The sequence below is a fragment of the Henningerozyma blattae genome, chromosome 8 (genome assembly GCF_000315915.1).
Source record: "Henningerozyma blattae CBS 6284 chromosome 8, complete genome".
NCBI classification, from domain to species: Eukaryota; Fungi; Ascomycota; class Saccharomycetes; order Saccharomycetales; family Saccharomycetaceae; genus Henningerozyma; species Henningerozyma blattae.
The window spans coordinates 574,498-602,166 of NC_020192.1; the positions used below are offsets into that span (position 1 = coordinate 574,498).

At 31.8% G+C, this 27,669-nt stretch overlaps 15 protein-coding genes across 15 annotated transcripts; 7 read left to right on the forward strand and 8 right to left on the reverse strand.

Moving 5' to 3' along the window:
- Positions 1 to 341: 341 nt before the first annotated feature.
- Positions 342 to 2,117, forward strand: TBLA0H02410 (SNG1 family protein; the record flags this gene model as incomplete). The annotated part of the gene is made up of 1 exon (XM_004181996.1): positions 342 to 2,117. One exon carries the CDS (start codon positions 342 to 344, stop codon positions 2,115 to 2,117), a length of 1,776 nt encoding a protein of 591 aa, XP_004182044.1.
- Positions 2,118 to 2,607: 490 nt separating this feature from the next.
- On the reverse strand, positions 2,608 to 3,195 carry TMA22 (Tma22p; the record flags this gene model as incomplete). The annotated part of the gene is made up of 1 exon (XM_004181997.1): positions 2,608 to 3,195. One exon carries the CDS (start codon positions 3,193 to 3,195, stop codon positions 2,608 to 2,610), a length of 588 nt encoding a protein of 195 aa, XP_004182045.1.
- Positions 3,196 to 3,492: 297 nt separating this feature from the next.
- Positions 3,493 to 4,230, reverse strand: SKI6 (exosome non-catalytic core subunit SKI6; the record flags this gene model as incomplete). Its single annotated transcript, XM_004181998.1, has 1 exon — positions 3,493 to 4,230. One exon carries the CDS (start codon positions 4,228 to 4,230, stop codon positions 3,493 to 3,495), a length of 738 nt encoding a protein of 245 aa, XP_004182046.1.
- Positions 4,231 to 4,887: 657 nt separating this feature from the next.
- TBLA0H02440 (uncharacterized protein) lies at positions 4,888 to 5,520 on the forward strand (the record flags this gene model as incomplete). The annotated part of the gene is made up of 1 exon (XM_004181999.1): positions 4,888 to 5,520. One exon carries the CDS (start codon positions 4,888 to 4,890, stop codon positions 5,518 to 5,520), a length of 633 nt encoding a protein of 210 aa, XP_004182047.1.
- Positions 5,521 to 6,853: 1,333 nt separating this feature from the next.
- TBLA0H02450 (type I glyceraldehyde-3-phosphate dehydrogenase) lies at positions 6,854 to 7,855 on the forward strand (the record flags this gene model as incomplete). The annotated part of the gene is made up of 1 exon (XM_004182000.1): positions 6,854 to 7,855. The coding sequence occupies one exon, from the start codon at positions 6,854 to 6,856 to the stop codon at positions 7,853 to 7,855; it is 1,002 nt and encodes a 333-aa protein (XP_004182048.1).
- A 1,030-nt stretch (positions 7,856 to 8,885) lies between these two features.
- TBLA0H02460 (uncharacterized protein) lies at positions 8,886 to 9,611 on the reverse strand (the record flags this gene model as incomplete). Its single annotated transcript, XM_004182001.1, has 1 exon — positions 8,886 to 9,611. The coding sequence occupies one exon, from the start codon at positions 9,609 to 9,611 to the stop codon at positions 8,886 to 8,888; it is 726 nt and encodes a 241-aa protein (XP_004182049.1).
- Positions 9,612 to 11,744: 2,133 nt separating this feature from the next.
- Positions 11,745 to 12,473, reverse strand: TBLA0H02470 (uncharacterized protein; the record flags this gene model as incomplete). Its single annotated transcript, XM_004182002.1, has 1 exon — positions 11,745 to 12,473. One exon carries the CDS (start codon positions 12,471 to 12,473, stop codon positions 11,745 to 11,747), a length of 729 nt encoding a protein of 242 aa, XP_004182050.1.
- Positions 12,474 to 13,675: 1,202 nt separating this feature from the next.
- Positions 13,676 to 14,197, forward strand: RPC17 (DNA-directed RNA polymerase III subunit RPC17; the record flags this gene model as incomplete). Its single annotated transcript, XM_004182003.1, has 1 exon — positions 13,676 to 14,197. The coding sequence occupies one exon, from the start codon at positions 13,676 to 13,678 to the stop codon at positions 14,195 to 14,197; it is 522 nt and encodes a 173-aa protein (XP_004182051.1).
- Positions 14,198 to 14,537: 340 nt separating this feature from the next.
- CCT3 (chaperonin-containing T-complex subunit CCT3) lies at positions 14,538 to 16,145 on the reverse strand (the record flags this gene model as incomplete). Its single annotated transcript, XM_004182004.1, has 1 exon — positions 14,538 to 16,145. The coding sequence occupies one exon, from the start codon at positions 16,143 to 16,145 to the stop codon at positions 14,538 to 14,540; it is 1,608 nt and encodes a 535-aa protein (XP_004182052.1).
- Positions 16,146 to 16,664: 519 nt separating this feature from the next.
- On the reverse strand, positions 16,665 to 18,380 carry TPH3 (Tph3p; the record flags this gene model as incomplete). The annotated part of the gene is made up of 1 exon (XM_004182005.1): positions 16,665 to 18,380. One exon carries the CDS (start codon positions 18,378 to 18,380, stop codon positions 16,665 to 16,667), a length of 1,716 nt encoding a protein of 571 aa, XP_004182053.1.
- Positions 18,381 to 19,004: 624 nt separating this feature from the next.
- On the reverse strand, positions 19,005 to 20,501 carry TBLA0H02510 (uncharacterized protein; the record flags this gene model as incomplete). The annotated part of the gene is made up of 1 exon (XM_004182006.1): positions 19,005 to 20,501. The coding sequence occupies one exon, from the start codon at positions 20,499 to 20,501 to the stop codon at positions 19,005 to 19,007; it is 1,497 nt and encodes a 498-aa protein (XP_004182054.1).
- Positions 20,502 to 21,565: 1,064 nt separating this feature from the next.
- TBLA0H02520 (uncharacterized protein) lies at positions 21,566 to 23,077 on the forward strand (the record flags this gene model as incomplete). The annotated part of the gene is made up of 1 exon (XM_004182007.1): positions 21,566 to 23,077. The coding sequence occupies one exon, from the start codon at positions 21,566 to 21,568 to the stop codon at positions 23,075 to 23,077; it is 1,512 nt and encodes a 503-aa protein (XP_004182055.1).
- A 589-nt stretch (positions 23,078 to 23,666) lies between these two features.
- Positions 23,667 to 24,578, forward strand: SAM37 (SAM complex subunit SAM37; the record flags this gene model as incomplete). The annotated part of the gene is made up of 1 exon (XM_004182008.1): positions 23,667 to 24,578. The coding sequence occupies one exon, from the start codon at positions 23,667 to 23,669 to the stop codon at positions 24,576 to 24,578; it is 912 nt and encodes a 303-aa protein (XP_004182056.1).
- Positions 24,579 to 25,219: 641 nt separating this feature from the next.
- Positions 25,220 to 26,407, forward strand: TBLA0H02540 (DUF4448 domain-containing protein; the record flags this gene model as incomplete). The annotated part of the gene is made up of 1 exon (XM_004182009.1): positions 25,220 to 26,407. One exon carries the CDS (start codon positions 25,220 to 25,222, stop codon positions 26,405 to 26,407), a length of 1,188 nt encoding a protein of 395 aa, XP_004182057.1.
- A 183-nt stretch (positions 26,408 to 26,590) lies between these two features.
- FAR3 (Far3p) lies at positions 26,591 to 27,256 on the reverse strand (the record flags this gene model as incomplete). Its single annotated transcript, XM_004182010.1, has 1 exon — positions 26,591 to 27,256. One exon carries the CDS (start codon positions 27,254 to 27,256, stop codon positions 26,591 to 26,593), a length of 666 nt encoding a protein of 221 aa, XP_004182058.1.
- Between the last annotated feature and the right edge of the window lie 413 nt (positions 27,257 to 27,669).

Below are 27,669 nucleotides of genomic sequence, written 5' to 3' on the forward strand. Positions count from 1 at the left end.
TGGTTTCATACTGACATATATGGTTACTCCTTTTTTAATCTGTTGTTTACAGCATGGTTATTCGATGTTTACCCGTTTGTATCTAGTGCCACTGCATGTAGTGTTTATTAATTTCTTTCCACTTGTTTATTTTTATTGAAAAAAAAGAAAAATAAAAAAAGACATGTATATATCGTTTCTAACCTTTCATATTCGTATCTGAACCCTATATATATAAGTATGTGTATATATGTACGTGCGTGCAGGCGTGTGCTAGTGGCAGTTAAAAGTACGATTGATCAATATCATCATATCATTTATTTATACCCTGTTTACAAACAAGTAATCACAACTATTCAAGAATGGCTAATGATGATACACATCAGGTTGATACAGGCATCGAATCCACTTCACACCAGCTGTCAAGAGTCTCATCTTCCGGTCAAAATAGTCATGTTTTGAACGATAATGATTCTCAATTATCTTTCAGAGGTGTCTCCACATCACGTACAATCTCTCCAGAACCATATTCTCCTCAAGATCCTCCTTTGAGAGAAGCCACCGATAAAGAGGAAGAGGATTCAGAAGAAGCTGAATCCCCTCGTTTGATGTCACAGATGTTATCTTCTAGTCATAACTCGGCACAGCTTGAGAGGAAGTTTTCTTCAGACTCTGATGAAAGTAATCTCTCGGGTGCCACCCCATTAAGTTTACCTTCCGACACAAATCGTATCAAGACCAGACCCATGACATTAAACGGAATGTCACCGGCGACAAGAGGTGCCACTACTTTACAAGAATTGGAAACAATCATCGATATCCCCTCGGTAACCTCTACGTTACCAGATATCCCTCCTCCTCCGGTCAGGTATTCGAACTTGTTTTGTAGAGAATTAAGACCTTATTGGTGGAAAGTGACCAAGAATTTCCTTTTCACCAACATTTTAATCGGTTGTTTTTGTATTTCCATGTTGTCCATCTTTTGGGGGGCTAATTATAGAAGATCCTATTATACCTTTAAAATTAATATTCTGTGTGTCATTCAGGATGAATCTATTTTAACAGAACAACTCCCCACTTTAATCCATCATTCATCCAATTGTAGATGGCACATTTATAACACTACCGCTTTTATAGAAAAATTCCATTTAAAACATGATGAAAAAATAGATAAAAGAGTTTGGGATTTAGTTCATGGTGAAAAATATTGGATGTCATTAAATATAAAAGAAGGTGTCACTGATGCCCTATATCAATCTTTGACAAACCCATTTGCCCCACCTTTCAATTCTACCCATTTTTTTGAAGTTATGTATGAATCAAGTAGAGATCCTACGAATTTGAAAGCTTCTGTCTTACCCAAGATGCAATACGTGGTGGGGATTTATCAACAATATTATACTTCTCAAATCTTACCGGAATTCATCAGAAATATTACAAGAACCACAGGTCAAACTGTTTTTGATCCAAGGAAAATGGCAGGTGCAGGGAATATTAATTTCGAATATCGAGATAATAGACCTTTTACAGATTATGTATTATTAGGTCCTTTGCAAGTCGGTTTGATTTATGGTCTATTATTAACTGCATTCCAATATTCCTTGTATGCAAGTATGCATGATAAGATGATTAAAATTTTATCATTGAAGGCAATGGTTTTTTATAGATTGATCATCTCTTGGGGTACAATCTTTCTTCTGGCATTGTTCTTCACCTTAGTTTCCATTATTTTCCAAGTCAATTTCCAATTAGCATTTGGTAATGGTGGTGTTGTCATTTATTGGATGTCCACATATATGGTCATGTTAGCATTAGGTGGTGCTAATGAAAATGTGATGGCTTTAATTTTTGCTTATTGTCCTCAATATTTAATGGTTTGGTTAATGACTTGGATTATTATTAATATTTCACCTTCATTTTATCCACAAGTCCTAGACAACAGATTTTATCGTTATGGTTATGCAATGCCCATCCATAACGCCTTAGATCTTTCAAAAGTCATTTTCTCAAATTTAGCAAGACATAAGATGGGTAGAAATTACAGTATCTTATTCTGTTGGATTGCATTAAACACCTTTTGTTTACCGCTTGTTCTATGGATCTTGTATAGAAAAATGATAAGCATGTTGCTAAAGTGAAGGAGACTTTACAAAACTTAGATGATGAAAGACTAAACTATGAAACTACAAATGATGAAGATACAATTCCACCGGTTTCCCAAGTATCCCATACTTCAGAAGAACAAAATATTCATCATGAATCAAGCTACGAAAGCGTATAACCCCCAATTTTCAATATTTTTTTTTTTTTTTTACATAGTACAATTTCTATTCTGTGTTCTTTTCTTTACAAAGTACAATTTCCATTCTGTGGCCCTCCTAATAAATACATTCCTCATTTTGTTACCCTTTTAATAATCTTCCTCCTTCTAAATACCTTTTTTTATTTATTCGTTATTGTATTTCTTTTTTCTTTATCCACATATCACACTCTCACATCTATGAATGGACAATATATTATTGCACGTAAACATTCATAAATATCTATCTACATATATATATACATACATATTTATATATCATGTAACATATCTGCATTAAATTACAATTTATTTCCTTTTAAAAAAGCTTATTTAGTAGGTTTTGGAGCTTCAGCTTTCTTCTTTTTTGAATTATCAATGATTTCTACCTTGACATTCTTCAACCCATGTTGTTCCAATAATCCATGGATATAACTGTCCATTTGATCTAAAACATCCCCTTGAATGACAATATCATCTTTCTTTTCTGCATTTTTAGAAACAGCACAACCAGTGGCAAATTTAGACGCAAATGTCTTGGCCAATTTCTTCATATCAATCTCTAAGATTTCTAATCCGGAAATAACAACAATAGACTTTCTCTTGGTACGTGATTCTCTCTTTATAATAATTTTAGATGATAACTTTTTTTCTAATTCTCTTTTTTCTTTATTTTCTTCCTTAAGTTCTAATTTCTTTAAACTTTTTTCTAATTTTTCTTCTCTTTCGACACCAATACTAGAATCAACAGCTGGCAATTCATCATCTTTACTATCATTTGAATAATATTTTGGATATATGTCTGGATGATTATCTAAAAGCCATTTTTTACAACGTTTTAATTTACCTGAAAATTCACAATATTCAATTGGATAAGTACAAACTCCACAGTATAAAACTGATTGAAGGCCAGACATATTTATATAGTATACTCTTTTTACAGTTAAGTAATACCAAATTATTAAAGATTCACAATAATTATTTTTTTTTCAATACTTTTAATAGATCCGTATAAATTTTTATTCATTTTTTTTTTTTCAAGATGAGCCTAGGGTTAGGGCTGGAGATTATGCTAGTTAGGTTAAGATATTTAAAACTTAAAAATGCAAATTAGTTTCGAATGATTATATAATATACATATGTTATCAAATATAGATAAACCTCAATTCCTAAATAATATTTGGTCGCATAAATTTATAAGATCAAAAGGATGTTTATTTACTTTGTTTCAATAATCTCTCCTTAGCATGCCTTTTCAATTCTATATCCATCAAGTCTTTAATTCTATGAGCACCAGCTATCCCTATAGCTAATACATTTTCCATTATATCTAATGGTAATTTATCTTCAATAAATAATAACGATAACTTTTCTGAGTTACCAACTACCCCCAACGTAACAGAACTCATTACAATTTCTTCTTGAGAATTTAAATCCAATAATGGAGTTTCATTAAAAAGACCAATAGAAATCCCAGAGATAAAATCATATATCGCAATACCAGCATCAATTAGGGCTAATGTGATACCATTGATCAAACAAGATAATAAACTACCATCTTGTTGTAAAACATGGATTTGAATATCTATCAAAGTTCTTGGGTATAAATGCATTAAAATATTTTTCTTAAAAGTTTTAATTAAAATTGTTTGCAATTCTAAAATCCTTTTTTCATTTTTATGTTGAGTTTTTGATCTTTCGAATTTAGAAAATGGTGTAATGTTTAAAGAAATATTTAAAGTAGCTTTAGTTTGATCCAATTGAGATTTTAATGGAGGCTCTTGTGGACCTTTTACTATAGTGATCACTTTATTATTACCTTGCTCAAGATATGATGAACCGTCCGATGTATGTGCGTGTGTATTTATTGAACAGTCAAATCTTCTTAATTCATTCCAACGACGGCCATCTTGACGTAAACCTTCTGGTGAATAAACTTCTAATCTTGACATATTGTCTAGTGTGCTTATATGAGGCTACAGTTATGTTAGATGTATAATATTTTCTATATTTTTACAAATGTATTTTTTTTTTTAAGTATTTGAAGCTTTTCTTGTCATTTTTCATGTAATTGAGATGTCTGAAAAAAAAAAAAAAAAAAATTGACGAGATCTGCACGGCGCTATCAAAGTGAATATTCATTCTTCACAACAATATCGATAAGTTTACGTATAACAAGTAAAAATATTTCTAGATAAAGTAAAGCTTTTAAGTTCAAGATATAAAAGGTACTACCAAGTAAAATTAAGTTTCGATGTCAATCGCTCAATTGTTCAAAGATTTGTTATGCTTGAGTGTATTCTTAGAACTAATACAAATGGTATAATAGTATTCTATTGCCCATACTTTTCTAGTGTAAAATCTTGTAGAGAAGGAGAAGCAAGATAATTCTTTACCAAATTATTTTATTACGTCTATCTTATTTATTATTATTTTAATTCTTCCAAATCTCAACTTCCAAATTTCAAATTTCAAATCTCCGGTTCACGTGATCAAAAAAGAAGAGCGTCTAAAATGTAAAAAATATGAAAATATTAAAATTGAAATGAGATTTACCATCAAACGTAATCAAAGCAAAAGATCCACAGATTAAAGCAAGGGTTAGCAATATGAATAGTCCAACGACTCCTTTGGAAGAACCAATCATATTAGAGAAAGTACTTTTGAAGTTCAAAATTAGTATTATTCAATACATCAAAACATTATTGCAATTGATCAATAAATATTACAGTGTAAGTCAATTAATAATCGAGCAAACCAACAAACTACTAAAAGACATCGAGAAGATTCAATTTAATATCAATAACATTAAGGAACGGAAGACCACATTCAATAAATTTATCAATATTTGTGACCTTTTAAGCTTCAGTATTGTTAAGAACAGCGGCAATGAGATCAGCAACAAAATGAAACTGTGTCTGCATAACTGTAATATTGGCTTGCATACAGCGGTGTCCTTTGTACATGGAATTCCTGCCATCGCTATACCAAGCAATGACAGTTCCAGCACTTCCAATTCCAAGACCAACAACCGATTAGCACGCCCTGTTACCGCCATGACACACGTTCTTGATGACTTGACAAGCTGTTGGCGGGTACAGGTCGATATGTTGGAGCACCTTGTTTTTTCTACACCTCGAATGGTCTCTGAAACGGAAGATGGACATAATAACAGTGATCAACCTCCATTACAATTCCAACCAAAAGAAAGTAGGGGCGAGAACCCAGCCATGAAATGCTAAAACTACCCTGATATTATTTCCAACCTACAAAAATACACGAAGGCTTTTACTCGAGTTATATGAGCTGTGTTACAGGCGCATTAGATATCCCTCTTCAATGTATTTTCTAAAAATTGCGGCTTCCAAGATAAACTATTTTCAATTTTTTCATAGTCCCAAAAATTCAATGCCGAATCTGTCCATAGTGGAAGCTGAAAAATTCAGCAGCGTGTGTTACCAAATTAGCATCCTGTATGGTAATCACGTAAGTCGGCCTACGTCCCAGTTCAGCAGGTCTCCAGTGATCTCTCTATCTGGAACACACAATGCAGTCAATCCAATCGGACAATATCAAACCTAGTTTTATTGATGTAACATCTATCCATCTAAGCTCTTTTTACTTCCTGTTTCAGTGATTTCTTGGCTGTGGACTTCAAGTCCCTCTTCCATTCTACCTTGCTTTGGTCCGACTTCCTGACTATTTCCCACATAGTCTGTCAAGAGGTAGAAATTGGCAATGGCATGGGTCTGGAAATTGAAACAGTAGGCAGCCCAATCATCCAACTCCCAACAGCGTAAGGCTCGGAAACAGGTGTTGTAGTCATCCACGACTCAATCGGTCAAGAAACACCACCACGGCAGTCTCTGAGATTCCCGACTTTGGTGTAACTCACCTGGTTACCTTATGCCTTCTTACCACTGCTCCTACTGTCACCCAAATATTCAACACTACGTAGGGTTAAAGGTCACCATTACCTGGTATTGAATAATTCATTAGTGCTGGTCCTACTATTATCATTATTACCATTATTGATCTTCGTATGTGTATGCTAATATCGAGAGGGTGTGCATGCGTGTGTGGGAGAGGTACCATTTGTATGTTATACGGGAAAAAGACAGGTTACTAATGCATCATTAACAGCCATATGTAGCAATGCCAGTAATATGGCACAAATATTTTTAATATTTGCTCTCGTTAATATTGCCTTACTAAATTAATCTAATTTCAATTCGCATACCTGTTATTCTTTTCAGTCTCCAGCGATAACAAATCATGGAACTGAAACACATGGTACCAGTATTGTTGAGGTAGTTGTAAAGTTAGCACCGTGCGAACCATTCAATCGCTCATGCTACATCTTATATTGTCATATATCCCCTAATTAGATCTCATAATTTTTGATCTATTAATTAATTCAATCGATTTTAATTTTTATATATAAACTCTCCACTTTATCATATCTGAGACTTGTTCTTCTTTCTCTAATCCATTTGTATTATCAACTCTTCTCTCTCAAGAGGACAAGAAACATAGTTTCATTCAAACACATCACATTCAAATAATTATATCAAAATGGTCAGAGTTGCTATTAACGGTTTCGGTAGAATCGGTAGAATTGTCTTAAGAATTGCTTTGCAAAGAAAAGACATTGAAGTTGTCGCTGTCAACGATCCATTCATTGCTACCGACTACGCCGCTTACATGTTCAAGTATGATTCTACTCACGGTAGATACCCAGGTCCAGTTACCCACGATGCTACCTCCATTATCATCGATGGTAAGAAGATTGCTGTTTACCAAGAAAGAGACCCAGCTAACTTACCATGGGGTAAAGACAAGATTGATATCGCTATCGACTCCACTGGTGTCTTCAAGGAATTAGACTCTGCCCAAAAACACATTGACGCTGGTGCCAAGAGAGTTGTCATCACCGCTCCATCTTCTACTGCTCCAATGTTCGTTGTTGGTGTTAACGAAGAAACTTTGAAGGCTGACCAAACCATTGTCTCCAATGCTTCTTGTACTACCAACTGTTTGGCTCCATTGGCTAAGGTCATCAACGAAGCTTTCGGTATTGAAGAAGGTTTAATGACCACTGTCCACTCTATGACTGCTACTCAAAAGACTGTCGATGGTCCATCCCACAAGGACTGGAGAGGTGGTAGAACTGCTTCTGACAACATTATCCCATCTTCCACCGGTGCTGCCAAGGCTGTCGGTAAGGTCTTGCCAGTCTTAAACGGTAAGTTGACCGGTATGTCTTTTAGAGTCCCAACTGTTGATGTTTCCGTTGTCGATTTAACTGTTAAGTTAGAAAAGGCTACCACCTACGATGAAATCAAGAAGGTTATCAAGGCCGCTTCTGAAGGTAAATTAAAGGGTGTCTTAGGTTACACTGAAGACTCCGTTGTTTCCTCTGATTTCTTGGGTGACTCTCACTCTTCCATCTTCGATGCTGCCGCTGGTATCATGTTATCTCCAAAGTTCGTTAAGTTGGTTTCCTGGTACGATAACGAATTCGGTTACTCCACCAGAGTTGTCGACTTAGTTGAACGTGTTGCCGCTTTGATCTAAATCTGATACAAGATTTTAGCGCTTCCATGATTCTTTCAAACATTACTTTACGTCTTAACATGGAACTATTTTTATGATTATTTAATGATAAATAAATTTATATAATTTTTTAAAAATTCTTTTTTTGTTTCAAACGTTGTATATCCTGTGTTTATGTACCCCTAAAGTTCCGCCAATTGTTTGGTAGTAGTTTTTCGTCTGAAAAATTCGAGATTTCACATTGCTCATAGGGAAAATACTACTATTTATTGCTTGTTTCGCCAAGTCTAGTGTTACTTAAAGTGTACAACTTAACAATAAAAATTAAATCATAATACTGTTAAATTGGATCACCTGTTGAGCTTATTAGTGAGAGAAAACACAAGAAAAGAATAATTTAAAAGACGGTTTTAATGATAGGTATATTATAGGTATTAGAGTGTTTTCCAAACTAGTCGCTTCTTATGAAGCATATCAACATGTTAAAACCTACGCTTTTCCCAACCTGTCTTTAATTATAAGCCCCCTATTTATATTTTAAAAAGGAATCATTTTCAAACTTTGTAAGTGAGTCTCAGTTAATATCAATTCTATGTATACTACATAATTCATTTAGCAAAAAAGTTATACGGCATTTATTGTCAAGTTGTATATAATAATTCATAGCTTGCGATGAGTAATTAGTTAAAACTTACCCTGCAAGTGCAAGTGTTTGAAAATGTTTCTTTTATAACATTTATTTTAACAAAAATATCAAACACTGAGAAGTATAATGCCAATTTGTCTAGCTTTTTATTTTCCTGAGTCTTCTCTTATCATGAGAGCTTCCTATTACTCGCAAGTATCTTTTTTTGGTAGCTTATGAATCTAGTACAAGCATTTTATGATACTGAATGTATCAGTTATTTTTAGAAATACTTCAAAAAAATATAAAATAATTTTAATAAATGTTGAAGAATGGTCATAAGTCGTTAAAGTATTTTTTTATATAAAGAATAAAAAACTAATTGAAGATATAAATATATTTATAAGGTAATATATGAGAATGCACCTATGCTTTGTCTGGTAATGCATTAATGGATCTAATTGCAGTTGAAACAGCTGATGCAGGATTAACCCCGGTAACGACTCTTCCATCAGTAATGGAAAAATCATCCCATGGGCCAATTGGTGCTAAGAATTTAGCACCCAGCTTCCATAAAACGGTTTCTGGACTTTCCAAACTTTTTTCTTTCATAATACCATCTACCTGTAGGATAGTTTCACCAAGATCTGTAAATCCAGTTACTGATTTCCCTTCAATGATATATCTACCAGTTTTAGTATCGTTTATTCCTTCAAAAATGACTGGTCCATGACACACAGCAGCCACAACACCACCTTGTGTATACAATGAAGAAGCCAACATATGTAAGCCTGAAGCAGTTGGGTAATCAAACAAACAACCATGACCAGCAGAAGCAAAGAAGATTGAATAATCCTTAATATCATCCAAAAGATCCTTTGGAGTTTTAATTTTACTCAATGCAACATTGAATGCGGAATTCTTGTCTTCAAAATCTTTCAAATCATTACCAGATAAGAATTCTGGCTCTAATGAATGCTCGTCCCAACCATATGTCCCAGTTTCAGATACAAACTGAACCTCATATCCTTTTTCAATATATGTGTTAAATGGATGCAACGCTTCAACGACAAAAACACCTGTATTCTTACCATCTGCATAGAATGGACCATTGAATGAAGTTAAAGAGATTAAGACTTTTTTTTGAGCCATTTTGAAAAATTGGTTGTTGTTAAATTTGTTACTTGGAAAGCTAAAGAAATCAGTTTAAGTACCACTATGAAATACTTCAAGATTAGTTGGTATGGTTTTCCTTTGCAAGAGAGCAAAAACGGAAAAAGATTCGAACAGAGTTAACAAATATATAATTGATTGAATGTGTCTATTTATACTAATGAGGCTGCTATACATCACTAGCAGGTCTTGGCTATTTTTTTTCACAAGACACCCTTTAAATCAACCATTATCCAAGCGGCATCAAAAAATAAGTAGGCGTACCCCATAGGTATCATTTATTTAATTTCCCTACAATTGTCTGTATACTTTTCAATAGGTTTCGCCATCATATTACTTATAGTGCCTTCCCAGTATGCGTGGTACTGATACTTTAGAGGTAAATAATAAAAGCTGGAAATACCTTTCAAAATTAAATTTCATATTTTTGCGGGGGAGCATTTATAGCCTAATTGGGTTTTGTAGAAAGAAACGTTCTTGAAGTGGATATCGATCGAGAACTATAAGGAACTGATGAAAAATTGGATGTCGTATCAAGAAAAGACTACGAGGTATCATTTGAGCGATGACCAAATAAGACATTAGATTTCTTCCTCACGTAGCAAACATCAAATGATGTTATAATTTCTAATGTACAGTTTTGCTGTCTTTCCTAATAAATCCTAGCACACCATGATAGTGGGGCTGTTTTCTTGGGAATTTGGTACCTCTTCTGTGATCTCGATGCAGATATGTCCCCTTTTATTCCTGGTTGTTAACCCCTAAATAAGACACAGTGACCAAGAAATTCTAACGTTTAGATGTGGTAATCTACAAGTCAAGTATATTAAATTTTAAATTGGAATAGGAAGTACGTCCAAAGATAATATTAGTCGTCACCATTTTTACATATTCAAATAATCTAACCATCAGCCATTACTTTTGACGAATCTATTCGTTTGAAATTCAACTACATATGGAATTTTAAGAATCTACGTGGAAACTTGAAAAATAAAAATAAAAGAAAAAAAAAATAGATAACTCTTTTTGATAATAATATACTAGTGAATAAAATGTCATAATGTCTTATTATGTGTTATTCCATTTTTGGATGATTTCTTTATACGTAGATTTCTCGACTATTTATTGTGAAAATGTACATATGTTCTTGATCTGCATATTTTAAGGTTGAGAGATTATAAACGATACATGTCATTACTTTCCTTTACTTACCTTTCGATTGTAGATGCTTATATATTTCCTATATGAAGAAGAAGAGACTAGGTCAAGGCCACTTGTGGTAAATATGATTTTTTAGTTTCAAACTATAATTTATTGTAAACAAAACTTATTGCAAAAGGTGCACCAATTATGTTCAGTTGCTTCTTTATAATTATTAAAAACGGTCTTGGTGTTTTTCTAACGTCAAAATCTGACATAGTAGATAATGGAAGCTATAGCCGACTTAAATATAAGCGTTGATATTCTACAGTAGAATAAAATGGATTACAAACGAGATGTTATCAGTATAAGAAAATATAAGGTTGGGATGTTATAGTCTAAATAATTTATTCTTAATTTATTTTCTTTTTTCCATTGTATGTGTTAAAGTCACCAAATAATAAGTATTTAGTGGATATTTATCAAATAGGCACATATATTGTATCCATTATAATTTTAGTAAAATTTGTACTGTGTAAAGTAGATAGAATCGATTAGGATCATTAATAAGATTCGCCAGGTAGATAGCCAAATTAGAAGAAACTCTAATTGTTGCTACAGTTGTTATAGGTTAATATATTTTTTATTCATGTAGTCTAATTCCAAGTTTATAATATTTGAATTTTTTTAATGTCTTAATATTTGTGTTGCATTAAAATATTTGAGTTTTTTTTTAATTATAACATTATTATTAATAAATTTTTTTAAATTGTATCAGAATTTGTTAAAAGTGATCATCTGTGAAAAAAATATAAATTACTTAAGAGTACATAACATAAATAGGTTATATTCTAGTTGGTTTAATATAATTTAAAAAAGGTTTAGTAAATAAAGCTATTCTACAGAAACTCATTTACCTTAACCTTCGATACGTAGATGTTCCGATATAAATTAAGTACATTATCGGATTTATCATTTACCTGGAACTTTCAAAGCGTTTACTGATCTGATAGCAGTTGATGATGCAGATGCTGGATTAGCACCTGTAACGACTCTACCATCAGTGATTGAATAGTCATCGAAAGGACCAATTGGTGATAAGTATTTGGCACCAAGCTTCCATAATGCAGTTTCAGGGGTATCGAAACCTTTGTCCTTCATAATATCATCGACTTTTAATATTTTTTCACCAATATCAGTGAATGCAGTAACTGATTTACCTTCCACTAGTTTCTTACCTGTCTTTAAATCCATAATACCTTCAAAGATGACTGGTCCATGACAAACAGCTGCAACAACACCATTATTTTCGTAAATCTTGGAGGCAATTTCATGTAATCCAGTTGCAGTTGGGTAATCGTATAAACAACCATGACCAGCAGAAGCATAAAAGATCTTATAATCGTTAATATTCTTCAAGATTTGATCTGGTGTCTTAATATTCCTCAAAGTAACATTGAAATCGGATGTTTTATCATTAAACTCTTCCAAATCTTTCCCTGATAAGAAGTCAGAAGCCAAAGAATAATCATCCCAACCAAATTTACCATCAATTGATACAAAATCAACTTCAAAACCATTATCGCGATAGATATGGTATGGGTATAATGTTTCCACAGAAAAGACGCCTGTCTTCTTACCGTCTGCGAAAAATGGACCACTGTGAGAAGTTAGAGCAATAACAGCTTTCTTGGATGACATACTTATTTTTTTATAAGGTAGAGTTGTATAACTAGTTTTCACAAATTTAAATTGTTACTGATTTTATTTGAAAAGAAAAAAGATCTCAGTAAAATAGATTATTGTATCGATTGGATAACTGCAACTTATATACCAATTTAAGAGTTGAACAATTGCAGCAACAGACTGAAAAAAGACAACCTCATCACCCCAATATACTGCCACTCAGAAGACTAGATTAGAAGTCTCCATGAGAATATTTTACTTTCCGTAAAAGTTTACTAATACTCTAAAAAAATTCACAGTACCTAAATAATTTTTGAAAAAAAGGGGAATGCCACCCATTCAAGTTTTGTCAACCTACTTTGGGGGAGATTATCCTCTGTAAAACCATATTAACACTTAGATTTTTGTTGGAATGAGTTTTTTGGTTAATAATCAACTAGGTAACAGAATCCTAAGGGCTCAAAATTAGGACAGAATATGAAAAATTATTTTGTCAGCAATAAAATATTTCGTCCCAAATAGGAAAGAGATCCGTCAAAAAAAGATAGATGATATATAAACATTATATTAATAATAAATAACCATGTAATAAAACAATGAATACTTGTGATTAGAAAAAGGTAGCATATAATGAATTATTTTTTTCTACACTCGCCCCATTTATTACATATTTTTTATGTGAAAATATTAAAAGTTGTATTGCATTGAATAAATTTATGATTAATAAAGGTGTATTCTTTAGTATTGAATCAATTTTATACATATATTTACACACAAGCTAAAAACTAGCTTCTCAAAAATAAAAACATATATTGGTTGAGCACCCTCTTGACTGGTAAAACAAACAATGTTGACCTCTAAAATCGTTCTTGAAAGTTTTTCCACATTATTTAAAGTTAATTGTATTACGACTTGAAAATCCAGACTCTTTCTTAAATATACACCAACATAAAACAAAAATAATATGGATAGACTCATAAATATACTATCTGTAATATAAGATTTATTATTATCAATAAACAAATATGGAAATATTTTTTTCTTTGAAATTAATGACGCTTTCCGGAGTTGAATGCGTGGAAAAAAAGAAATCTAAAATTTGAATCATATAGTAGAAATGAGGCATCTCAAAACATAATTGGTTTCATACAAAATTATCATTAATTATTTTCTACTAGCCTAATTTCAATAATCAAACCATACGAACTTGATTGAAAATGAAGGTTCTAGAAGAAAGAGATGCATTTTTAAGTGATTATGAAGTATTGCAATTTTTAACACATCTTGAAAGAAAAAATCTTTGGGATGATGACAGTTTAGCAGAAATGAAAAATAAAAAATTCAAAAAAGGTAGCAAAAGACCTTACAACCATCCTGAATTACAAGCGATAACAAGAGGAATGATTGCCTATTTATCGTTTGATAAAAATTCTATCCCAGTGGAACAAGATGAAGAAGAAGAAGAAGAAAAAGATGCTGATGGTGATGTTGATCTAGAAAATAGTAAAAAAAGTGAAACAGAATTAAAATCACCCCTTACCAGAATGAATGACGAAAAATTTTCTGAATTTATCAGAAAATTAAATGCTTATTCCTTATATCAAGCTGAAAAATTACAATTAATAAATCAGTTACCAACAAATATGGTTCATCTATATGCTATTATTGAAGAATGTGAATCCAGATTCAATGAAGAAGAGATTGACCAAATATTAAAGATTATTGCCGAATACATATGAAAACTAGCATTTTTTATATTGGGAACATTTGAATTAAAATACATATTTCAGAGCATGCATCAATTTGTATATCATATCACTATATAAATAACTCTCAAAACTGTACATTAAATTTATTTAAGGAACTTTTCGAATGCAACCTACATATTTTTAAAAATAAATTGGTTGGGTTTATGGTCAGTCCAAAGTAATTTTACTTTTTATAATATTAAAATGAGATAAATTACATAATATATATATATAGAATAATTATACATTTAGTTTTTTTTTCTTTTTTTTTAAAAATGAAATTCTATGTGTTATTCATTGTGTGTGATGAATTCGTTTTCTATGAATATGCTTATTCTTCTTGCTTTCTGACACCACTGACGATATCATCAACTCTTAATAGAAGACAAGCACTTTCAATAGCTGTCTTAACACTTTGTTGCTTAATAACTTCTGGTTCCCAAATACCATATTCAACCATATCAACCAATTTACCGGTATCACCATCAACACCTGCAGTATGCTGACCTTGAGCGTGCTTAGCTCTTAATTGAGATAGTAATCTGATTGGATTACCACCAGAATTTTGTATTAGAGTACGTGGAATACATTCCATTGCATCTGCAACAGCTTGATATGGCCATTGTTGAATACCCTCTAATTTTTTAGCATTTTCAGCCAATTTAACTGAAACGGCCATTTCTGTAGCACCACCACCTGGTGACAAAGATGGAGACAGCATGACGTTACGGGCAACAGACATAGCATCCTGTAGGTTACGTTCAATTTCATTTAAGATATCCTTAGAACCACCACGTAACATAATCGTACAAGCTTTTGGATTTTTACAATCATCTAAGAAAGTGAAATATTCATCACCAATTAATTCAACTTTGAATGTACCACATTCAGTCCCTACATCGGTTTCTTTTAAATCTTCTACACGGTTAACAATAGTAGCACCAGTAACACGGGCAATTCTATTATTATCAGATTTCTTAACTCTTCTTAATACACTACAACCACCTTTCAATAAGAAATGTTGTGCTAAATCAGAGACACCCTTTTCAGTTATAACAACTGTTGGCTTAACAGCTAAGATTTGTTCACACATTAATTGAACTTGTTCTTCTTCTATTTGTAAAATTCTATTCCAATCTTCTTCCTTTGTAATTTCAATATTTGTTTGAGATTCACCTTTCTTATATTCTAATGGGCAATCTAAAAGGACAACTCTTGGATCTTTCACCAAACGAGACATCTTTGGATGGACGACGTCTTTATTTAACATAACACCTTTTAGTACTTTAGAATCTAAGACTTCACCACCTGGAATTTTTTCAACACGAACATATCTTTTAATATCAATTTCAAATTTTGGTTCGCCTTCTAGAGTGTTACCCAAATCAATGCAAACAGTTTTAACAGAGGCTAAAGCTAATTCACACATCTTTTCGGACCAGTGATTAATATATTTAGTACCAATAGAGGCTTGAATTAATTTTTTCATAGCATCATCATTTTGAATATCCACTGGTTTACTAACTTCCTTAATGATTTCTAAGGCATCAGACAAAGCTTTTTTCAAAGCTTGGATAATAATAACTGGATGAATATTTTTTTCAATTAAATATGGAGCACACTGAGCTAAGATCTCACCTGCTAGAATAATGACAGTAGTTGTACCATCGCCAACTTCTTCATCTTGAGTTCTAGATAATTCTAACATGGATTTGGCAGCTGGATGAGCGACATCAATTTCACGTAAAATGGCATGACCATCATTAGTTAGGACTAAACCACCCATTGGATCTAACAACATCTTCAACATAGCTTTTGGACCCAAACAAGTACGGATGACATCGGCAACGGCCTTTGCAGCAGTGATATTAGCTATTTGGGCTTGACGGCCAGTAGTTCTCTCTTGAGAAGTGTTCATAAACACTACAGGAGCTTGCATTTCTGAATGGGTGATTCGCTTTGGAATGAGGGGTGTGTTTGATCGTTTTTATCTCTGATATTTAAGTGTTTTTCTTTTTGGTTGGCAATTTGAAATATTTCAGTTAAGCTCATCAAATTACAAGAGTTTAGAAATTTCAACATTCGCGACATTAAAAAATAAAAAAAACTATAAAGGACAGTAATTAAATAAGAAAAAAGGAAAAAGTAAAACAACAAAAATGGCATTAAAAAATGCTTTAAAGAAACTTGTAATTGTGGTAAGTGCAAATTTTAAGTTACAGAAATATATTGAAACAGTATATAAGATGACCGGTTACGAATAAATAACTAAAAATAAAAAGATGGAATAAAAGTTTATTTATTAAAGAAACAAAGAAGCGTTGAAATTAGAAGTATTAAAATAGAAAGTGAGTAAGAATATTTTTTTGGCGTATTTTTTTTACATTTTTTGTATTTTGAAGGAGGAAGTCAAAGTACCGTAATATTGGATATGTGATGGTATTTTTTTTTTGAAAAATCAATTAAACGGTAGATGGTGTAATTTTGTAAAATTCAAAGTTTGTTCTCTATCCGGAGTTTCATCCATTAGATTCTTTAATACATGAGTATAATGATGCATTGCTAAAAAAGTGGTGTTTTTAATTAAGGATTCATCTTCAGTGAATTGAGTTTCAATCAAAGAATCCATTTCTTGTTTGGCAAAATAATCCACAGTTGGCAAAGAGGGTAAACCGAACATTAGAGAACATGGATCATTTTTTTGAACTCTAAATTGTGCTGGACGACCATATAATCCAGCTACATCCATCATTGGTACGATGAAACGTAACATGGTTTCAATATGAGAAATCCCATTATGAGGAGTTGGCCTAATGATTAAACCATTTGGATTTGTATATTTTACAGGAGGTAATTTTTTTGTATCTTTGGAAGATGAATTAGTTGCCAATGAAGATGTAGATAAATTGGTCTTTGTACTTGTAAATGAACTAATTCTTTTATGAGCTCTATTAGTTGGAGAGGCAAATTCTGGAGGAGGCTCAGTAAACAGGTTTGAATCTGAATCAAGATCCGAATTATTATTAGTGTCCATATCTTGCTTATCTTTATCTTTATTAAAGAATGACAATCTTGAGGAGGAACTCATAATTCTATTTTGAGGTGGGGTGACGGTTTCATTGGATGCTGCTGAATGGAAAGAAATATCACCTAATAATCTAATCATATTAATACTTTCAATTAAGACCATAGGCGTTAAATTAGTTAAATCGTTGACGTTAGTTATTTGACAATCTTTATAGAAAAAGATATCTTTGACGAAAGAAATATTTGAAATAGAGCAGATTAAATTTTTTGATGAAAGAGATTTATTATCATTATAAAACTTGATGGCAAAATTTGCTTTAGAATCTTTAGTTTTATTATTATTTTTGAAATTTTTATTAGTAGAATCAATATGACACCAAACTTTAACCCAACCCTCATTTTCTAAATAAATTTCACACCAATCACGATAACTGAAATTAGAATTTAAAATGACATTAATATCAGGCAATTGAGTTCCGACTGATGATAATAAAGTACCTGTTAAGGATTTAAATATAGACATGTATTCAAAAATGGATAATAAACAAGATTTATGGAGAATATCTAAATATTCTGGGTTTGAACAATGAACAACAATAGTACTATTTTGGAAATGTAAGGAATCCGTAGCACTATCTTCCGATTCATCATCATTTGGATAATGACGAACAATATTACAACCAAAAATGTTGTCTTTTTCTTCCACTAAGGGAATTAATAAATTTTCATGTTCAGTTTCAAATAACAACTCTTTACCACTAACAGTAATCTTTGACGGAATATATTCCTTAGAGAAAGATGGATCCAAATTTGATGAAACGTTCCAACTTACTGGTTCATTTGTAGTAGTAGCAGAAGAAGAATCAAAAAAATTCTTCTTGGAATGAGCTTGTAATAGAGCCACTATGGGCTTAACACTTTCCAAGACATTTTGATTAATCACTTCGAAATCTTTATTGGCAGTTAACTCACTGGTGGTTTCCAAAGATCCTTTATTTCTCTTGGGTTCTTGGTTTTGAATTTGAATTTGAGAAGTAATTTCATCATTTGAATCCAAAGCATTATCCAAATGAGTAATCTCTCTCACATCATCTGGTGAGTCTGTTTTCTTGAATTTTTTTAAACGGAAACTAGTCAGAAATCCCATTGTATTGTCACTTCCTAGATAAATTTAGATACAATTTTTCAAAGGAATAAAGTATTCTACTAGTAATAATACTTATTTTAATAACCTTCGGAGTAACAAATAACCACCAAAAAACAAAAATCAAAATAAATCGGCAATATTAAATACAATAAACCTTTTGCTACTTGTTAGAGGCTTAGAGCTTGAGAATAACAACTGCCTTCATTACCATCCCGTACCTACTACCCTCACGATGTAGTCAGCCAATACCTTAGCAGTTCCAGATCCTTCCTGCATAACAAAGCCACATAAGTTGTCTTACAACAAACACACAAACCTAGTTGTGGAGTTGAACAGAAAGTTTACAAACTTACAAGTCCACGAAATTCGAAGTTCAGCATAACCATATCTCGTAAGTGAAAATTGACAATTGTCAACATTCGTCATCGAAAACCAAAACTATATTGCATATTTTTATTTTGAAAATTTCCGGTTCCGTTTGTGGAGTGCATTCTCCATCCTCAAGAGGAAATTATGATAATATTAGGAAATCTTAAGTGGAAATTTCATCATGCAGGCATTTTCACTGAGAATTTTCTTATTTTGGAAAAATTGTACATCATCACGTGCTCATAAATTTAATATTCACGTGATGGGTGTCGACGCAAGATCGGCGCCAGTAAAACCGTGTGCCACAAAAGCACGTAATGAGGTATAATCTGAACAACCATAGTTCTCTTCTACTTGGAATAAGATGGAATGAGTTGCTACTCGTTCTCGTAAGAACCATAACGGTATTTGGAAAGATTGAATCAGTTGAGGGTTTAACATGTCGTAGTTTAAAGTTCCGAGTTTGAAATAGCCGTTATCACGCGGATGGGTTTGGCCCACCCCATATTGACGAGCTATTTCAATGATATCTTGAGAATTCGTATTGAGTGCTGGCTGAGTGGACAATCTAATGTAAATGGAAATAGTTCGTGGTGCAGAATTCATCAGATGGACGTTATTTTTGAATCTGCCATGGATATAAAACAATTTACTTAGATATACAGGGGAGCGGAATCTTACAGCCAAAGAGCACTTCCCCTTGTGATCAGAAGTGGAGCATTGCCAATAGGTGTTCGTGTTCCCTGCTACTGGGGAATTATCCAGTAATAGATCTGTCACTGGCACACTGTTTCCCTTAGAATATGTTTTGGAGGTTAGATGGTTTATGATTTGACTACCCGTAGAATAAGTAATAAAATTCAACTCATCGCTCCAATGGAATGGATTGGTTTCATATTGTTTCCAGATACACTCTTCAACGAGCTGTAACCGTTTATTGAGATCATATTCATTTTCTTGTAAACGATTAAAGATATCTTGCTTAATACTTGAAACTTTTATTGCAAGATCATCTAAGAATTGTTGTTTATCTTTATATCTTAAAGAGTTGGTAATAATTTCATCACTATAATTATTTGCATCATAATGGAATTCCTCCACTTCAGGTTGTGAAGTACGGATATTCGAAAAACTTGACACAAGAATCTTGGCGATATAGGAATATAATTCTGGAATGATCAAATATTCTTGTTTATTTCCAGATATAATGACAGGAACATCATTGGGTAACTTAGTATTCAATTGTTCAAATAAAAACTCACTGAATTGGGTTATATCTTCATTTTCTACCATTCTATTAAATTTTTGTAATTGTAAATCAATCATATCTAATTGTTGATCTAATTCATGAGTATCTTTACTTGGCACGATTCTTTTAATTTGTGTTTCAAATTGATCGATGATTTGTTGAAGATTTTCTTGGAATACATGCAAATAGTTGGTACCCATGGAATGACTCTTACTTGTAATATCATTAATTTGTTCTTGGATATGTGTGTGATCTAGTTCTACATTAGTAAAATTTTTATTTTTCATGAAATATGAAATTATTAAACTGAATATGATTGACAGTACTACTGTGTAAAACCAATTAATATTGGAATGAATGTCATAGTGGTCATCATACTCATCTCCATATTCATTCTCATAATCATTTTCCGATCCATATTCATAGTCACTACCATATATATCATCGTATTCTTCATCAGACATGAGTTCATCGTCATGTATAAACGATTCATCGGCTTGCATCGTATAATCATCTTCACTACCTTTACCATAATCGGATTCTAGCTCGTACTCTTGGTCATCTTGAGAGTCGTAATCTAGCAATTGATCTTCATTGTTCACCACAGATTGCCTCAATTTATCGTATTCAATATCAGCATCATCATCATTACCATAATCATTAATTTTTTCTTACTGGTATCAATTTCATCTTGATATTTGCTTTTCTGTCGCGGCGATCTTGTGATGAGCCCATGGAGCTGATCCTTATGGCTGGACATTTTCGTAATGCTAAATTTTTAGTCTATCCTATATTTTCCACTTTTATTTTTTTTTCTGCTCCCTTTGTCTTTTAATTTTCTTTTTTGAGGTTGATATTATTTTTTTTTAAACAGATCTCTTGCCAGATCTTTAAAATTTCGTGTTTTAAATTCTACGGGAAACAAAATACCCATTGATATATATACATATATCCATTGACTACAAACAAGTATTCTTTTGCACAAACACAACTCTACTAAATGTCTATTTTATTATAATAATTCACTTTTTCTCTTCTAATTTCACGCCCTTCGGGTCTCGAACCACTGCATTCCAGAATCCTTTTTGTTTTGCTAATTTTCCAGAAACGGAAATCGATTGAAACTTTCAACTGTAGGGTTTGACCATCTTAAAAAGAAATCATTTTGAATTTCTCATACATATATTCTTGTTACTAAATATTTAATATTCAAAGGATAATTATGTGTCTTGTAGAGGGACTATTTTCTACTGCTCTTATTTTTTTAATTTTTTTTTGTTAAAAGAATTTAATATAATATAATTGAGCTTTCTAAATTATGCGAGCATGAAGGGAGAGCAATATTTCATACTGACCGTTTTCGGCTACTTTGTTGAAAAACTGTAAAATGGTTTAAAAAAAACAATAATGTAAAATATTCTTTTTTTTTTGGCAAAGTGAAGAATAGAGAAAAGTTGATGGTTTGGAATTATAGAGCTTCACTTTCTTGTATTGACTGAATTGAATAAACTTATGTGGGAAACCCTTAAGTCAAAGAGGTTTAGCGTACATTGTAATAAGATAAGAGATGGATAATAGCCAGAGGGCGGGTGATCACAAAAGAAGAAATCAAAAATCAAGTTTAGCTGTTCCCAATTATACTAATATTAATAATGACAGTTCCAATGAAGATACTACTAGTGAAGAAGATGAAAATGAGGAGGATGAGGATGACAACGAGGACGATAATGATAATGATAATGACCAAAATAATGACAATGACAATGATAATGACAATTATTCAATCGATTCTATTGACGTAGAACAACAATCTAATTCTCAGGTTGACATAGAAGATTTCCAATTTTCAGATGATGAAAGTGAAGAGGATAATTTAGATAACATACAACTAAATACTGAAATATCTCACGAGATCGAAATCTATAAAAACTACAAGGCAGAAATGAGACATAAATATCGATTGCTTCAAAAAAAAAATAAGAGACTTGAAAAATCGTTAGAGAAAATTAAATTACAAAAACTTGAAATTTCTAAAGAATTGAAAAGCTTGAAAACAAATTATGTATCGATTAATAAATTAGTTCAATCAAGAGATAAAGAAATGCAATTATTAGAAAAAAAATATAATCAATTGTTTCAAGAAAATAAAGTTACAAATTCAGTCTTATCAAAATTACAAGAAACAGCAAATGTTAGTAATTTACAAGTTCGTGCCTTAAAACGAATTGCTACTCCTGTATTAACATTAGAAAATTTCACAAGAACTGTAAATGATTCAGAATCCCTATTATACTGGATACGAAATGAATTAGGTATGATAATTAATGACCAAACAATTCACGATGATATTTGTATTGGAATAATGAGTGTTTGTAATAAATCATCAGAATTTGTACTGACATTTTTATTTGCATATGCCGTTTGCAAATATCGATTGTTTCTTGGTGTAATGCACGCAAGTTATAAGAATAAAAATGATGGTTCTACAAGATTTCTTTCATGTTTATTTTGCCACAAATTACAGTATGAAATGGTTGTTAAAGATGGGGTTGTGAAATTAGTGTCTAAGAGAACTAGTGAGGAAGTTGTTAACAGCACACATACTTGCTCAGCACAGGATCTGGTTAAAGTAACTCTTCTGAAAAATAAAGCTAAGTCTAGCTCATATCGCCATGACGAAATATCATTAAAAAATAATTTAGACTCATTAATAGAATGTTTTAAAAACGATGGCTTAGCGTTATTAACATATCAACGTGCGACAAATGCTCGTGATATGGGATTAAGCTCAATCTCTAGAGCGTTGGTATTAATTACAGCACATGCAGTTTTGAATATCCATAAAGATTCCCTGGCGGAAAAACAACAAATGATAAGGGATATTGTCGCCAAGATCATTATAGAATCATTGGGATTGACTGAAAAATACCAAGAAATGTCTGCGATAGAGCCAACTTATTTTCCAGATCTAGAGGGTTTCAAACATAAATTTACTGAAAGTTTAAAAAGATCTATAGATAATGTCGTTAAAAAAGTGGACGTAAATATTGCAAGCTTTGATAACATGATGGGCCCTTAAAATGAGTATCGCATATATTATGAAAGGCATATTAACAAGATGGAGTTTTAAAAACTACATAATTTGTAATGTTATGGGCTAAATACTTACCAAGGAAAGCATTTGGCATTTAAAATTAAGTTAAGACAATTTTTTATTTTTTTCGATTTATTGAGTAAATTTTTTTTACTAGAGTAAATGATATAGACATTTCTACTTACTACTAAACATTTTTAATTCCAACCAATTTCTGCATATTCACAAAGCCACTAATAATAGATCGCATATTATAAGAAACCTTCGAAACGAGGGATCATTATAAATTATTTCATAGCAAGTCTTTGCTTCCTTTGTATGATAGATAATCAGACCTGGTTCAGTAACGAACCTACATTATATAGAATAAATATCTCTACTTATATACTTAACCATTTGCATTATTAAAATTTTTTTTTCAACACTCCATACTCACTTTTCATGGGACACTGAGTAAGAACATAACTAACCGGAGAGCGGTAATAAATCAAAATATAGAAAAGAAAAAAAAATTCAGAAATGATGAAAATCCTTCAAAACACTGGCATAAAAAGAATCATTAAAAGCTTTAACTATGATTACTATATATTTATGGGGTCATGGTAATCGTCCTGAATTGATTAGCGTGGATAGCATAGCTATATATTGGTATTTGCAAACCCTAACAGAACGAAATGATATAGAAATTGTCTTTGCCAATAATACCGATCTTTCTTTCACAAGAACACTACCTCTATTGAAAGATGATATCGAGAATATAGACTTGGTTGGATATGGTAATATAATTGAATACTTAATGCTAAAAACTAAAGATAATGACAATACGCTTTCTATGAATGAACTTTTATTAGTTCAGTACCTAAATAACAAAATGGATTTAATAGTTAAATATTTCTTATATTTAAACCATCAAAACTATAAGGAATATACTCGTATTATATTTACCCAACTATTGTATTGGCCAATGTGGTATAATACACCACGTAAATATAAAGTAGAAACTCGTGTATGTTGCGAAGATACTTTTGCTCTTTTAAAGATCCGTGAAGATACAAACTGTGATGCAGATGATTCAGATGATGGTGATCTACCACCAGGTCTAATACAAAGCAAGACTTTTAAAATGAATCAAGATAAACGAAAAAAGTCTAAACATCAATTGAGGGAGAGTAGTAATCAATTACAGATGACACATATATTAAAAGACATATTAAATGAATATCAAGCCATGCGCAAGATTGTTCCTGGAGAATCTATTCCCGTCGACCTATACTACTTAGCTCATTTATATATCTTAGTACAATTACCAGATCACAATGATACTTCACAAATCATTCAACAATATCACTACCAAGACTACTGTACTCTAGATAAATATATTCAAACATTCTCTTCAACAAAATCTACTATTACCATTAGAGAACCTCATTTCACGGAATTGGGGAATGTTGCAATGTCATTATATCGCAGAGTACCGTACTTATAATAATCCTCATAGATTTAACATTTACATCACCTACATTACCTAGCCCTGAAAAGTCCTGGCAAACCCTCATGTGCCCTGTTCCCACATTTCCTTAAACCCCCCCCCCCCCATGTCACTGTCTTTTTATTTCCTACGCGACTTTCTCTTTCGACTCTTTTTTTTACGTTTTCGTTGAGTCTTTCTCCGGTAAATAAGGGGTTGCCTGAATATACTTTTTCACAGTGTAATACTCAATCGAGTTGAAAGTTTCAAACTGAAAATGGAACCTAGCCACCAGGATCAATTTATCGGATCCTAACTGTGTCCACTCCTTCTTCGTGTTAATCCGTGTTGTGTTTGTTTTTTGTATTTGTTTAGATGAAAATATAAAGTCACCTTGATATTTAAAATACACGAATTGAAATATAAATATATTTATGAGCTGAGTTTATTGTAGTTAAAAATTTTCAAAATATAAGTAACAATTTTGTATTTTATTGCATTGTAAACAAGCAAACTAATTGTATTTGTATTATTACTACTCCACTGTTATTATTTGTGTTGGATTATACTATATTTGAAAAAAACAACGTATCAAACACGAAATTTAAATCAAAATTTAAATCATCATCATCATATCTTCTCTTTTTTTAAATCAAAAAATGATAAGCTTTCCTAAATTCGCATCATATACCACAGCCTTATTGCTTCTGTTGAGTAATGCAGACGCAATTCGTTTAGCTCAACAGCCCCATGAGAAGATTACCACTTCTGAAGAAGCACGGCCCTGGTATAGGACTATCTACTCTACGGAAGTAGAACTAGTTACACCAACAGTTATTGGTGGTGTCACCTTTAGTGCAAAACCCCCACAATCATCGGAATCATTGGCTCCTTGGGTGTCTTTAAACAAGGAAGGTGAACCAAAAATTATTAGACCTGAATTGAAAAATGGTAGAATTAAAAAAGGACTACCTGATTATAAGACCTATTTCCAAACTTTATCTATAAAAACACTTGGTTATGATGAATTAAAAGCTAAAAACATGGATCCTAATGATGTATTTGAAGAGGAAGTTTGGATAGAGGAAGATCCTACGTATGTCAGTTTAAATCCTATTATTAGATGTACGCCGGACAGATTCTTTCATAAGGGTTTGGCAAGAGAAATAATTAGTGACCCATTCTGCACACCACGTGAAAATGTTGAATGGGAAATTGGTAAAACTTATTTCATTACTTGGTATACCCACTCTTTAATAGATGAATCGACTGATATAGTGTCTCCACAGGCTCGTATTCATCTTTCTTATGTTAAAGAATCTCCAAAGGATGTTCGTTATAGAAAGAGAGATGGTTCAATCCCAACTGCAACTTTTTTCATGTCGAAATGGGTTGATAATGTGGATGGTGTAATGCCAATGGAATTAAAAGAAGATTGGTTACAAGGTCGTTATGAAAGATTGATTATGGTTTCTGTTCAGCCTTCTCACATTGCAGATGAAGATTTCGATCCAATGGACAATGGGGTTATGATTAGAATGCGTCTTGGCGCTAGGGTTGTTAAGCAAGACAGAGATGCCATTGCTATGAGGGATGCAGGGATGACTGGTGAAAAATGGTATTATGTATTAATGGCTATTCCTACTGCAGTAGTAGTTGCATTGTTTGGGATGTATTTTTTCTTACATTTGAACAGAGGTACAAGAGATATTTCTGGTATCACTCAAAGAGAAATTGGTAAAAAAAGAAAAGTCTTGGGGAGTTTAAAAGACATGAAATACGGTCAACAACACAACCATTTGTATTCAGAATTACCTGTCTATAATAAGGGTCCAAAACATTCTTAATATGATTTTTGACATTTATGTTTGTTTCTAAAAAATATTAATTCTTGTTTACTATTTTTTTCTCTAATATCTTTTTAATTCTTCTATAGACCAAATCAAATACCCTACTTAATATATTTAATACCGTAATCTAAACATATCCGATATGTAGTAATCTATAATATTATAAAAAGCAATTGTTATCTAACTTGACCAAGAAATATTGATATCGTAGTTATTTCGTAAGGTTTCTAAATCGTTTTGGATATTAATATATTCTTCAGTATCATTTACTTTATCTATTTTAATATGTGACATACATTCTTGCAATTTGTTGACAACTATATCAATTTTATCTTGGGTAATCAAATTATCATTCTCTAATCGTATCATATTTTCGTTTAATTCTTTTATAGGATAATCAATGCTGGAGAATATAAAATTATCTATTTTAATGGATCGTTGTAAATTTTCATCAATAATAAAATTCTTTATAAGTACTAAATTATCATTTATATGACTGATCAATTTCCAAATCTTTTTATTAATATACTCAATATTCTCAACTTTATAAATCAATCGGTAATTTTCCTTGATTAATCGATCTATCTCATCTTCTTGTATCATCTCATCTTTTTTGTTATCACTTTCATCATCTGTTTGAATAGCGGTTTCATCTTCATTACAAGACTCTTTAGAATTAGTGTTGTTATTGTTTTGATCATTGTTATCTTTTCCTTTTATTTCATTTTTAGGTAATTTTTTTATAAGTGTTTCTATCCGATCAGTCTCTTGTCTTGACCCTCGACACTCACTAGTTAACGATTTAGTAATTTGTAAAATATATTCGAAATTATCATTATTTGACATCACACTATACTGTTTTAGTCTACAATATTAAATAGAGTTTGTCTCTCTTAAAATGAAATATGATTATGTACCCATATTCACTACTGGGGTAATATACGTTCTTAGTACTTTTTGTATTAAAAAATACACCAAATTTATCGGAAAAGATACCCTTCATAAAATACCGAATAAAAATACGAAGTCTAAGGTGTCATATTATTAAAAATGTATAATATTGAGGTAGTAGATATACTTGTATAACAATTTATGGAATACTTTGCAAGAGCCAGGCTATTTATCTATGCAAAACTTCATTATTGAGAAATTAAAAACTATGTTCATTTTTTAGAGTATGAATACTTTTTTTGTGCTATTTAAGACGCATATGATCCTTTAAAAAGTCTTCCGTTCAATATTATTGAAAAAAAAACTGA